The following is a 14,739-nucleotide window of genomic DNA, read 5'->3' on the forward strand; positions in this document are numbered from 1 at the left end:
GTATGTATACACAGATATGGGTAGAGACACCCACCCACACACCCCCAAGCGTGGGTGACCAACCTGATGCACCAGTGCATAAAACACTAGATGTATCCATTCGCTATAGAAGATCTACTGGATCATTATTAGCCAGGTATGTATACGCAGATATGGGTACAGAAACACAGACAGACAGACAGACACCCACCCACACACCCCCATCAAATGGGTGACCAACCTGACATGCCAGTACACAAAAGAGACAAAAGGCAGACACCCTATACAAAAACATTGAAATAGATTAGTCTTGCAGGGAGCATGGTAGCCGAGCGGAACGGGCTCAGACTCATAATCGGAAGGTTGCGAGTTCGAGCCCTGGCGACGCCATCGTTTTATACCCTTGAGTAAGGCACTTTATCTTGATTACTCATCTCCATCCAGGTGTATAAATGGGTACCGGCATTCTTAAATGCTGGGAAGATGACAGACTCGCTGTGGAGGAGGTGTGGTGATCCCCCACAATAACATTTCACGATGGAGTCTGCCCTAATTGCTAATGAAAGAGAGATGGGCACTCCGTCCTGTAAAAATGCAGGTTCGACTCCTCGACTCCTTTAGTCTTACAATAATACAATGTTGTCCAGCTGCCTGTATCAGTAAGCTCAAACTCCAAATGTGTTTACGAGGGTGTCTGCCTTTTGTCTCTGAAGTAAAAAAACCCCTAATATTGAGATGGAATTCAGTGGTATTGGCATATATTATTGCAGATATCAAAACGATGATGATTAAAGAGCTTTATATTAAAAGATGTCTCAGTTAAATGCATTGAATATTCATACTAACTTGTGTGTACTCTTGCCTACAGTTTACTAAAGGTCCACCTTCAGCTACGAGGTTTCACCGTCTTCATCGATGTGGAGAAACTAGAAGCGGGTAAATTTGACAACAACCTGTTAACGAGTGTGAGGAATGCTCATAACTTTGTCATAGTTCTGTCTGAAGGAGCTTTAGAGAGGTGTAAAGGAGACTCAGAAATGAAAGACTGGGTACACAGGGTGAGTGCTAATTATAGGTTTAAAATGCGTATTATTTGTTGAGAGATAATTTGGACTCGAATGCACATGCGCTGTCAGAGATGTTGATGAGTCCCAATGTCCCTAACAGGGGAGTGCATTGGATACAGTGACATTCAGTGCAAGTGCATTATTGTGTCCAATCTCTCGATCAACAAGGGATCTGCAGTTTATAAAACCTATTTCATACATGACAAAAAATTTGTGCAATTTCTGCTGTTTTTTATAACAAACAAAATACTAAAAATGTTGGAAAATTTGATCAATATCAATGCACCCACCTTCAAGGAAAATGAATCAATCCTGCAAGACACGAATATACAGTGCATTGTGCGCAAAACTGTGCGAGTGTAATTATGCAATATTTATGCACTCAGCATATTTTTCTAAATTTCTGATTTGTCTAAATTGAGCAACAAATAAGGCCAAGAAAAATAATGATTTGTCTCAAAGCTCACGAGTAGTTTGAAAACAAATGCGAAATGCGATTTTTTTTTATTTTTTTATTCCCGCCTTTTTCCTGGTATTTTGAGAAAAAATCAGATTTTTGCCGAATTTTTCCGGAAAAACTAAAAAAAAAATTAAATTGAAATAAAAAAAATTCTGCATTTCTTTTTTTTTCCAAATCTCACAATTTTACAAATGCGCGCGAGCTTTGAGACAAACCTTTTTTTTTTTTTTTTTTTGGCCTAATACACAGTCAGATATTTAGCTAATTAATACATATAGAATTTTTAAAAACTGTATAAATTTGATTACAAAACTGCCCATACTGGTATCTAATTTGGTCATTTAGTTTAGGAAAATATTTTATGATATTGTCACTCTATAGTGCAGTGCCTCTACACCAGCGTTTGATTTACCTGGTGTAGCAGAGAAAACTGCTCCCCATTTTATACAACATGCTACACAAAATTCAGCGTCAGCTTGTATTTAGCAATTTTTGACAATGTAAATGTATGCTAATTAATATCATAAGAACATGGCCTAAAGAATGCTTTTACTCTGTACATCGTTGTTGGGCAGGAAAAACCCTATGTAACATGTTGGCAGTTTTGTTTTACACATGTTCAGGGGTCACAAGCACATAGGAGGTTATTTCCGCCCATTGACATGTAATTTGACCTTTCGTACATTAATTTGACCTTCAGGTCACAATGTGTTGATTTTAATAAATATACTTGATATTTTTAAATGTTTTGCTAAATATTTGCTGTGCAAATTTTTCAAATCGAACCCTGCTTTGCACTATCCTCAAGCAATCTACTGTCTGTGCTGAGAAGGTGGGCTGAGAGGTGGGGAACAAAAATCAGCCTTGATGTCGGCTCTGTGCACCTGTTCTCGACTCAGCGCTGCACTCCTCATTATCGGTGCTAACACGCTGTTTGATTGCTGTTATTCTAGGTCCAATCAAAGAATATCAAAGAAGAGAATGGGGGAAGTCTCAAATGCTAATTTGGGAAAATTGTGGAAATCTCTGGATATGGCCAAAGTACCGGAGTCTTTTGTTGAGATTCTGTGCAGGATGGTTAACTCCATGCCAAGGGTTTTAGGAATGGCGGTGTTTCGGATCCTGTTGAGATATGACACTCTCATTATTAAACCACCTGGCACTTCTTGTCATTAACAGCATTTCTGATTGGTTGATAACTTGAAATGCTCATTTCAATTGCCAATTAGGACTAGGCTTTAAACTATTTATGGTCAAACTTGCATTTGCAGGTGATCTTATTAATACCCTCCTTGATTGGTTCAAATTTGGACACAATATTCATTTTGGCCAATCGGCAGGTAGTTCTCATGGGGGTTAATTAAGCTTATTCACTGAAAACTGTTCTTGAAATTGTTCTGTTTTGTGCAGGAGATAGTAGCAGCAATAGAATGCAAGTGTAACATAGTGCCTGTGATAGATGGCTTCAGGTGGCCTAAACCAGAGGAACTTCCTGAAGATATGAGAAATCTATGCTTCTTTAATGGTGTCAAGTAAGTCAGTACAAAGATAGTTAGAATTACACATAAAGACTAGAACCTTATATTAGGGATGAAATCAAAACTCGACTGGTGGTTCCGTCCGGTTCCACCAGTGTTATTCTACACAATGGCAACCGGACAGAATAGGACAGAACCGCCAGTCAACCGCCGCCGGCCGGTTGAGTTATGATTTCATCCCTTGGCTATTTTAGGCTCAACAGCCAAATTTGTTCGATCTTTGGATCGACTGTTGATGCTGCTGTGATGCTTGTTATTAAGGGATCGGTCGCCCGCCTTCGTACAGTACGTTTTGTGGGACCTGAGAGCACATCAGACACACCAAATTGCATTCTGAATACGAGGAATGTCCTTCTGATATACATATATAATGGGGAAAAATGTTTCTCTTCAATACGAAAGGTCAAAATTTTCCAATGATGGTCTGCTTTTCTTCTACATACAATATAAGTACATATCATAAAGTTTACTTCAAGGACTGTTAAATGTCATAAATTTCAATTTGTAATAATTTGCCATAAAATTTGTATTATATTGCAAATAAAAAAAAAAAATTATTTGATATCATCAGGACATGCCTCGTATTCTGAGTGCAATTTGGTGTGTCTGATATGCTCTCAGGACACCCAAAAAATACTATGCAAACGGTACTATCCGATCCCTTAAAGGGGCCCTCCCACTTGGCTAGTTCATCACAGACAAACTGGCTTACACCTGTTATTAATTTGATGACAGACAGAACAGAATTTACCTGGATGAATTGCGACTTAACTAATTCCCTGAGGAACTTGCATCCAAAGTGGGATGACCTCTTTAATGAACTATCAATTAATTAATCACAATTAATTGTTTAAGTTGTATTGGTCAATATCATTACATGCAAAGATTTATATAGTCATCACAATTATCAATAGTCAATTCATTAATTTCATAATCGACCAAGCATTGATGGTCAAGCGAAAGATCAAGTTAATTTGATTCTATTGCCATTGAAACGTAAGATTGATTGTAACCCTTTGTAAATGGGTAGTTATCAATCTGAAAAGGATGTATACCTCGGTAAATGGGCTGTCCCAGTAATCCATACACCCCCTGTGGAGGACATAACCTTAACATGTAACCTATTATAGAGGAATCTAACTGTGTATCATTATGCATGAGCATCATGTTGCATGAGACTATGAATCATGTCAGCACTACACATTAATTTGATGTGAGTAGTAGGCAGGTAATGATATATGCTGGTACATATCTGGTGGGAGTACTGAGAAGGGGGCCCCATTGAATGGAAATTTATGAACCTTCACATGTCAGCTCAATTTTGTACAATAGATTGATCCTTCCTGATTTTAATATTGTCGTTGGGCAGGAAAACCTCCTATACGTTTGTGGCCCCTGAACATGTTTAAAACAAAACTTCCAATCAGTTACATAAGGGGTTTTGCTTTAAACATGTTCAGGGGCCAATGACACAGGAGGTTTTTCCTGCCTAACGACGATATGAGATTCTTTTTCGATCAAGACCAGGGATCAAGATAATCAATGTAAAGTTTATTGTGAATAAAAAGGAAAAGGAAATTTAAAAAGTACCAAAATTTATTTTCAATTATTTCAGCCGTTAGGCTATTCCAGTTGAAATCCATACACCCCCCTATGGTAGACAGTGCCTTAATCTCCCACACAGAGGGTGTAGGTTTCAAATGGAGTCACCTTTCAGGTAACCTCATTTGAAATTCATACTCCCTGTGAGGAAGACTAAGATCATGTCTTCCATACAGGGTATATGGATTTCAACTGGAATAGCCCATTGTCAAATATTTTTAAAATGTATCAACATTGGCCACCTTTATCCAAGCCCTATTTTCTTCAGCTGATATGATTATGAAAAAATCTTTCCTGATATAAAAACACTTTCAATTCTATACTTAAAACGTTGTAATACCTTTCCTCTGATTCTGCAGCTTTACATGCAATGAGCTATTCCAGTTGAAATCCATAAACCCCCTATGGAAGACATGATCTTATTCTCCCACATTGGGAGTGTGAATTTCAAATAGGATTACCTGAATGGGTGATTCCATTTGAAATCTACACCCCCTGTGTGGGAGATTAAGGTCATGTCTTCCATAGGGGGTGTAAGGATTTCATCTGAAATAGCACAATCTCCTTATACATATATGATGAAAGATTCCAAAATGCTTCACACAACTTGAAGATGAAGCAAAAATCATGATAATAAATATTATATATTGTGCATTTTAGAGGCATTGGAAACTAAATGTTGCCATTATTGTACCTATTGCGCTTGCATGAAATATGTCTTTGTTTGCTTCACTAACAAAGTGGCATGTTGCACTTATCGCAATTTTATAGCATGTCTAGTAATAAGCTTTTTATTTTTAATAAAATCCACTTGCTTGATTTATTTTGTTATTCAAAAATGATTCCTCTCGATATAATTAATATCAAAATAGGTAGAACAGAACTAACTTTCATTAATTTGTTTTGAAAATTTTGTAATTAAAACTTGTCATAAAACTTTACACCGGTAGATTATAATTAATATAAAAATATCATCTACCTACATTTGTGTACATAGTTTATTACATACATAATCCTGCAAGTATATGAACACTCATACACTAACACACTGGTTTTAATATTTTCTTATAAACAAAAGCAACACAACCTTATGATTTACTCATTTTTGTCCTCTGTAGTGTTCAATGTATTTGTTCATTTATTTTCAGCATTTTGTGTGTTTCAACCATTTTCATTTACATTTTGTTTTCAGATTTTTGTGTATGTAATTTGTCAATTTGTTTATTTTGTAAACCAGAATTTTACTTTGTTTTTCTCTGAGAATATATACAATTTAAAAACTCAAACCAGTTTTTTCTTCTGGATGGATTATCTTTAGCTATTATTAACTATTCTTTGCTTTTTCTGATTCATCACAGCAGCAGTGAAACTTGTCAGATAACAAGAAGCATAACTCTTTCGTTGTATACAAGGCAAAGTGTACAGTTAATGCACTATTTTCAAAAGATGGTTATTGTTGTTGCTACTGCTAAGTGTGTGTACCGTAAAAACTTGATAGTTAGCATATGTGCTTACTATCGAGCGCTTTTGAAAACATGAAATTGTACCAAAGTCAGGCGCTTTACCAACTATGCTAATGGGGTTGAGTCACAAATTTGCAGGTTTACTTGTCCGTATATATCTATGTGTATCAATGATTTGCTCAAAATCCTTTACACTTTTGTGGATGGGGCACTTCATGTTTGCATGTTTTAAAGGTGCTCGATAGTAAGCACATATGCTAACTATCGAGTTTTACGGTATGTCCCCAGCTCATCACTTCCAGTGCTGACAAAGTCGCCTTTGTGGTACACAATCATATCTTTCCTCTCACCAGGTATAAGCAAACAGCTATTGCTGTAAATACTGCTGTCATCATTACTGCTGTAGCTGACAACTGCTGTTGCTGTCATTCCTAACCTGCATGCTGATTATACCATCCTTGTTTGGGCTGACTGCTGATTTTAAGTTTTGTGCATCATGTACTGCACTTGTGCTAGGTGACCTTGTAATGGTAATGTTAGACTCTAACACAGTCTGTCTTTATACCTTTCCATACCATATGTTTAACTAGGTGGATTCATGATTACCAAGATGCCTGTATTCATAAACTAGAGAGGTTTCTACGTGGTATCGAGACTGCACAACCTAACAACGAACTAGCTGCAAAGATAGGAGTGACGTCGCCTGCACAACATGGCCGCAATAATAGAGGGCGGAATGGCTCCGGAAGTGTCTAAATGTGTATTATTGAGGTTATTGACTTGTATTCATTTAACATATCATGAGTATTTTTAAAGAAAAATGTAATTTGTACATAATTGTTAATTGAAAATTTGAATATGTGTTTTTTCCTGGGGTTGTTAATTTGGAATGCAGCAGCGAAAAATGAGAATAGTGATCTCACTTAGCCCCATGAAATCCACAATATTAGAGTAGATGGACCAAAGTAGTGTAGGCCTACTCTCATCATTTATTTTAGAAAAAAGCCACTGTTGGATAATACTTGAACAACACATTATTTAGACATGCATATTTTGATACTAAAATTGTAGCTTATACATGTAGACCAAATCGTTTGTCACCCACCAACTGTCCATGTTATTCAGCGTGTTTTTTCTGAGCAAATGGTTGCAGGAGAATTTGAAAGAATTCGGGGTGATGCGAGGAATATGCGGTAACGGCCCCAGCAGAAGCAGATTGATTGGGTGAATGCGCGGTGATGCGAGTGATGAATCCATCAACCACCTATTGAGGTGGTTAATAGTGGTGAATACGCTGTAACGTTCAGAGTAGAAACAGTTCGGGTGACAATTTTGCTGGTGACTCCGGAAGTTAGACTACTACGATACAGTGCGAGCATTCAAAATATGACCTTGAAGGTCAAAAAAGCTATTTTCTGGACTATATGTGGGTAGTAAATTGTTACCCTGCATTTACAGTGCAGTAGAAACGACCAGATGAAGGTGAGATGATTAAAATGCAGGTGAAGGTGAAAGCACAGTAATGCAAGGTGCTGTAAAGTGTGCTGAGGCTTGTGGATCAACATCTAGGCGTTGTGCCTGTGCGTAGCACACTATAAATCACTGGGCTTCTTTTTTTTTTTTTTTCATTATATACACGCTTATTGTGTTATAGTTGTTAGTGATGACCGGAAATCACAGCATTCCATAAGTCATTTGTTTGCCTCAAGTTTAATTGCAATATTGCACACTACTTTAATAAGAAATAGCATGTCCATGTGTGGTTTTGTGGGCTTCAGTCCCATTGTTTTCTGTAAAATCATGCAAAATCAGCCAATTTTACCTTATTTCAGCCAATCAGGTCCCCAGGGGTGAAGGTTTCTAGCTATACTCCTGAGCAATGACCCTACAATAGGTTGATATGGTGTTGCAAAAAGTGTTACATCCTTTATGGCCATGTGCAAACTGTAAAACATGTAAATAATTTTTCAGTGTATAAGTTTTGGATGTCTTTGCTGGACTTTAAAAAAGAAGAAGAAAACCTTGATAAAGTTTCTACATTTAGAAAGAAATGTATTAGAAAATGAAAGCTACAATGGCATTTATAAGTATATTTAGTATTGTAATGGATATTTGTGGGTGTTTTATTGTTTTACGACTAGAAATTGTGCTACTAAATTAAACCTACATATTCACACAATTGATTTCTAGTCACATAATTTGAACATTTCAATTATTTTGAATTCGTTCATAGATCATACATATCAAGCCAGTCATATGATCTGTGTGTGCTAGCAGTATTTGAAATATTTATTCTGGCCAATGAAAAATTAATTGTTCTTCCTCATGTTGGTAATATATGCATTGTATTATTGTGCATTGTCTTTCCATGTTTTGTAATTTTTTGCAAGAAAAGTTGCTTGGTTGAAATTTATGCAAAATGTATGTCAGCCAATTTTTAAGTTTAATTTGGACAGTTATTAGATTTCAGAGTTTTTAAACAGTTTTTTGGACATAGTAAAGTAATTGACTACTAGAAGTTGAACAGAATTATAGTTAGTATTTTGATTTAGTTATGGAAGTCCCATATGTAGTTAGATCAGCTTGAAATGTAAATTTTGTTTTTGTTTAGTTTGGTGGACAACATTCGTTCACTTTCAATAGGAAATTGTAAAAACCCATCAAAAGTTATTAGTAATCACCCTTACATATTTTTATTATTATGTCATTTTTACATTGAAATAATGCTGCTACTATCTGTATTGTGTGATGTAGTTTATGTTAACCCCATGAGAACTACCTGCCGATTGGCCAAAAAGAAGTTTTTATTATCAATTGGACCAATCAGCAACATTGTTAGAATAATTTCACCACACTTGGGTGAATTATTGCAAAGTTCCATTCTGATTGGTGATTAAAGTAAAGATATCATGTAATTGACCAATCAGAGGCAATGTTAGATCGGCAGGTAGTGCTCAGGGGGTTAAAGACTTTTGATCATTAAATCACTTTGAATTCAAATATAGCATGCCGATCTTTCTAGGTGGATCATCAGGATCATGTTTAGTGGTATGCATTGTTCTTCATTACGTTGTCATCTTTTGCTGTTACCATGGTTACTTAAGGTGGTTCTGGACCCATTTTGGAAGTGCTCTATTTATGTTTTAAACATATTAATTGAGTAGGGCAGAGAACACTGATCCATATGCCTTTTGTTTGAAACTAATCGGACATACGGTTTTCATAATACATACATTTTAAATGTCTTTGTATTGTATTGTTTTTATCAATAATCAATACAGTTAATGAGCTAATATGACTTGAAAGTGCTCATTAATATGTAATTTTGCCAATATTTTGCTAAATCAATGCATAAATGTTCATAACATTTTTATTTAACAGAATATTGGTTTCAAACTTGGTCAAAGTGTTCCTAATGACTTCCAGATAATCTATGCATAATTAATGAGCTAGCCGCCCTAATTTGCATAATTAATTAGCATTTATGCAAATTAGCTCATTAATTATGCAAATATGCAAATGAGGGGCGGCTTCACTATATAATACATTAGAACATATTAGAAACACTTTGACCAAGTTTCAGGGCAAAAGTATGCAAAATAAAAGTACCATGAACATTTATGCATTGATTTTTAGCAAAATATTGGCAAAAATTACATATTAATGAGCCTTTACAGTCCTTTTAGCTCATTAACTATTTTGATTATTGATAAAAACAATAAGATACAAAGAAAATATAATTTGATGTAGTATAGAAACCGTATGTCCGATTTGCTTCAAACAAAAGGCATATTGATCAGTGTACTTTACCCTACTCAATTAATCTGTTTAAAACATGCTCAAAGCATTTCCTTATTTCTAGAAAATGCATCCAATCACTTTTTGATATATGGAGGTAGTGGCATGTGCAAGGGGGGCTGTCTTGGGAAATGCACCCAGTTGGGGGGGAATTATGGGGCTACCAATTACGTTGAGCAAAGCCAGCCAAACATTTTTTGAGTAGTCAGGGGAATCAAGGCCTGTGGGCCCTTACTTCTGCAAACCTGCACATGCCTCTGTATGGAGGTCAAGGGGATGTATTCCAACAGGTTTTTGTTCCAAATGGATTTCATTTGAATGGGCTATTCAGATTTAGCTTAAGTCTTCCACAGAGGGAGCATAAGTATTGAATAGGATAGATAATTAATAACTTTCATTTGAAGTACTCACTCCAGTTGTGGAAGATATAAGGTAAAGCCACAATACAGGGGGAGTATGGGTTTCAAAATGATTAACTCTGACCAAATACATTTAAAAAACATACTCCCCATGTGGAAGATATTTCCAAAAAAGAAATGGGGTTTCAAATTGAACTTTGGGATTTGAAAAGTATAAATCACGTTGGGTCTAAGGCTGTGCTAACACTTTCCTTTGGTGACTTTGACTACAATTTTTTATTTTTTCAAATATCTTAAAAATAAAAGAATCTAAGCTAACTGAACAGACAGTAGGTCCATATGCACAAAACAAGTTAGACCAGGTCTAACTTTAGATGTGGTCTTTAGACTATGGAGGTTAGATTTAGGGAGGGATCCCTTTGATCTTTTCTTTTACTTTTTTTCTTCCTTTACTTGAGTTATTGGTGTACAATAAGTGGGTAAATTTCTGCATTTGTAAGCGTAAAATGTCTCTCATTTAGCAGATCTGTAATAGAGCAATTATTTCTCTAAAGGATTGACACATATTCCAAAGGAACTTTGCTCTTATATACGAGAAGCTTTCAGAGAAAAAAATGTTTGCAAATAAGAACAGTGAGGAACAAAAACCTGTTGGCTGATGATGTACCTTAAAAACTCGATATTTAGCGTATGTGCTTTTGAAAACATGAAATTGTACCAAAGTCCGGCGCTTTACCAACTGAGCTAATGGGGTTGAGACACACATTTGCAGGTTTGTTCGTATATAACTATGTGTATCGATGATTTGCTCAAAACCCTTTACACTTTTGTGTATGGGGCTCTTCATGTTTGTATGTTTTAAAAGCTCTTGACAGTAAGCACATATGCTAACTATCAAGTTTTTATGATATTTAATGTGATGCACAGCTTCATTTTCTGAAGTTACTCCAATCCTGTACACCTCAAATACATTTAAACCATCATCCCATGCAGCACTGCTTTGAAGAGTCCCAAAGCACAACAGAACTTAAGATCTGTCCAAATCCATTAGATTGAACTTAAACATGTTAAACAAGACACAAAACTGAACAACAAACAATCATCACAAAATACTCATGTGAGGGCATATTGGGGCATTCCAGTTGTAATCCATACACCCCATAGTATGGAAGACATGCTATTAATCTTCCACACAGGGAGTGTAGATTTCAAATGGTGTCACCCATTCAGGTAAACCCATTTGAAATTCACACTCCCTGTGTGGGAGATTAAGGTCATGTCTTCCTTAGGAGGTGTATAGATTTCATCAGGAATAGCCAATTGTTGGTGTTGCACTTGTATTAATTTTTGTTGCAATAAGTTTATGTAAACCTTGGGGTGGCCAAAATAATGTGTCCAAGTTGATATTATAAATAAATACAAAGATCTATATTGTGCCTTGTCATCAAGGTGCAATACATAACAAATTACTCAAAAATTGGGGTGGGGGCTGAATCCTGCCGCTCCACTTGCTGCCGCCCTGATTTAAGATTTTTCTTCTTTTTCAACATTAGTGCCTTACAATGTGCATCTCTTAGGTGGCATGGGAAGTTATTTTTCCTATCTTTAGTTATGTGCATAGTACAATGTAAAAGTTAGTGCATTCAGCTGTAGAGTAGATTATAGCAGTAGCACCTGCACTCTCTTATCCATTTACACAGTGCTTTTGTGTGTGGGGGTGTTTGTCCTACCCAGACGGTTTTGACTATTCCCCAGTCCAGAAAAATACAGCACTAATTTTTTGGGATTAAAAAAGTATTATCAAGTTCTGCCAAATGAAACAAAGCTCAATCCTAATCCTGTAGTTAGTCCTAGCTGACATTTAAAGTCAAATTTTAATATTTTTGCAATTTGAGGAAAAATGGTCAAAAAACATGCAATTTTGCATGTTTTCTTACAATTGTGGTCACAAAATTGTAAGACTTGGCACAAGTCTAAGCATTCAAAATCTTGAGTATTGGGGTAAGAGTTAGGTCATAATTTTAATATTATATGTTATTTAATAATAATTAGAATGCATAACTTGAAATTAGCCTTTGTTCAAATCTTGGTGCTTGATTGTCACAGAATACAAAAAAGGTCAAAAAACACCCGAAAATGCATGTTTTTGGCCCTTATTTCCAAAAATTGACCAAACATTAAAATTTTACTTTCATTGCCAGTTAGGACTAACTAAAGGATTAGGATTGAGCTATGTTTCATTTGGCAAAACGGGATTATATTTTTTTAATCCAAATAATTAGTTCTGTATTTTTCTGGAATGGGGAGTAATAAAAGCACACAAACATACATTCTGACATACAACATGCTAGTGTAGTTTTATTTACAAGGGGAAATATTGGTTCAGGTTTTTTTACTGCAAGTAAATTAAGTATGATACTTCGATCTAGCTATTATCCGAAGTCGAAGAGGCTTCAAGTCCAAACTCAAGACTTTATTTTCTTTTCTTTTCAGTGACATCTGTGAGATCTTTACCTTTCCTTTTCTAGTTTGAGAGCTTTACTTTGTTTCTATACTGCTTTCTGTATTTTGTGAAGCATTTCAAGGTTCCTTTTAAATTTTGTTTAATCATTCTTTTGTAATCATATGTTAGAGGTTTATATGTTTAAAGTTATTGGTATATATACATGCATTCGTTGTTGAGCTTTTTCGTGCTTTTTCACAATGAGTAGATAGCAATTTATTTTCACAGAAACATGTTTGTTTGATTTTCCCCTCTAATGTGCACTTGATGATTTAATCATGTCATGCTGAACATGTAATGCTACATATCGTCGATCACAACACGTAGTGGCTACATGAAGGACAAAATACGTGTCCGAGGAGGATATTATGTTACTAATAACAGAATCAATACTCCTCCACTGTTATCTCTCAGTGGCCCAATTCCATTTGAAATTGAAGTTTAAGTTTCAAAGTATTAAACTGTATCTTTAATAGTTAAAAGGAATAACTATTATACGATATAGCTAGCTCTAAACTTATATGTCACTGTGTGTAACGGAAAATGACTCTATGCCACTATGTGTTGTGACAGACGATTTAAGGGCACGGTGGCGCAGCGGTACGGGCTCTACCTCGCAATCGGAGGGTTGCGAGTTCGAGCCCCGGCGGTGCCATCGTGTTGTGTACTTGGGCAAGGCACTTTAACTCACTTGCCTCTCTCTACCCAGGGGTGAAATGGGGAGCTGTTAGGGATATTGTCCATTGAGCGCCGCCTAAAGGTATGAGCATGCCTTGGGCATTGTATGGCAGCTGACATATTCTAACGACGGCGGAATAAATGTAAAGCGCTTTGATACATGTGAAAGGCGCTATAATATATAGTACTTAAAATATGATCTGTAAGTGCAATTTTTATATGAATTAGGAAAACAAATTGGACCCTTTATCCTATAATAATATCCTGTTTCTCTGTGTATTATTTTTACAGATGGTCTCATGAATATCAAGAAGCTTGCATAGAAAAACTAGAGCGTTTTCTGATCGGCATGGAACGCAACTACCCTGAGAACGACATTGCCAGTATTTATGCAGCAAATGTGCTGCAAGGTAGGCGAATGAAAAGTAGAAGTATAGAGCAGCAAATCAGTTACGATGGATTTGTGCAGGTCAGACGCGGTAGTCGCGGGATGATACTCGATCCACAGATGACCAGCCCGGAGATATATGCGGCACCAAGTGTGACAAGTAATAATGGGCCATTGGATCAGCGCAAAAGTAACAATGGAAATGGATCCAATGGTGCAATGCCTGTTAGGCATGGTGACTCTCAGATTAGCCCAGGGGTTAGCAGTCATTATGATGGTACAAATGAGGAAAATAGTTCATAGTAACGTGGAATAATTTATATTTATATATAACTCTCATGCGATTTGAGCCATGCATTATTTTGTTCCATTGCACTGTTCCATTGCACTGTGATTAAACTCAGTGAAATCGTTATATAAAGCAAAAATTGACTGCCTTAATTTGTGCAATAGTAAAAATATATCTATTGGTCAAATTTTGACTGTTCCATTTCACTCGGTTTCAGCCTTGTGAAATGGAAAAGTAAAAATTGACCTCATATTTTCACTAAGCGCTCTTAAGGGCTGGGGTATGAACGTTTGGACAGTATTTATTGTGGGACATTAGAGCACATCAGACATATCGAATTGCGTCTGAATACGAAGAATGTCATTCTGATATCAAATAATTTTGATTTTTTGAAATTCGCAATTTGATACACATTTTATGGCAAATCATTCAAAATTGATATTTTTGATATTTAACAGTACTTGAAGTAAACTTTATAAATCTGATGATTTATACTTAAAGTGTATGTAGGTGGGATGAAAAGCCAATGATCAATTGAAAATTTTGACCTTTCGTATTGAAGATATGGATTTTTTTTTTCCCATAAACACCAAAAAAAATTAGGTCTTTTTGGGA

The 14,739-nt window shown here is 36.0% G+C and overlaps 1 protein-coding gene across 1 annotated transcript in view; it reads left to right on the forward strand.

Moving 5' to 3' along the window:
- LOC140164681 (NAD(+) hydrolase SARM1-like) overlaps positions 1-14,231 on the forward strand; it is a 70,572-nt gene extending 56,341 nt beyond the window's left edge. Inside the window, 3 exon segments of the mRNA XM_072188033.1 lie at positions 848-1,037; positions 2,917-3,038; positions 13,739-14,231. Coding sequence (XP_072044134.1) covers positions 848-1,037; positions 2,917-3,038; positions 13,739-14,138 — 712 coding nt within the window. The 3' untranslated portion in view covers positions 14,139-14,231.
- The last annotated feature ends 508 nt before the right edge of the window (positions 14,232-14,739 follow it).

The sequence above is a fragment of the Amphiura filiformis genome, chromosome 11 (genome assembly GCF_039555335.1).
Source record: "Amphiura filiformis chromosome 11, Afil_fr2py, whole genome shotgun sequence".
Taxonomy (NCBI): Eukaryota; Metazoa; Echinodermata; class Ophiuroidea; order Amphilepidida; family Amphiuridae; genus Amphiura; species Amphiura filiformis.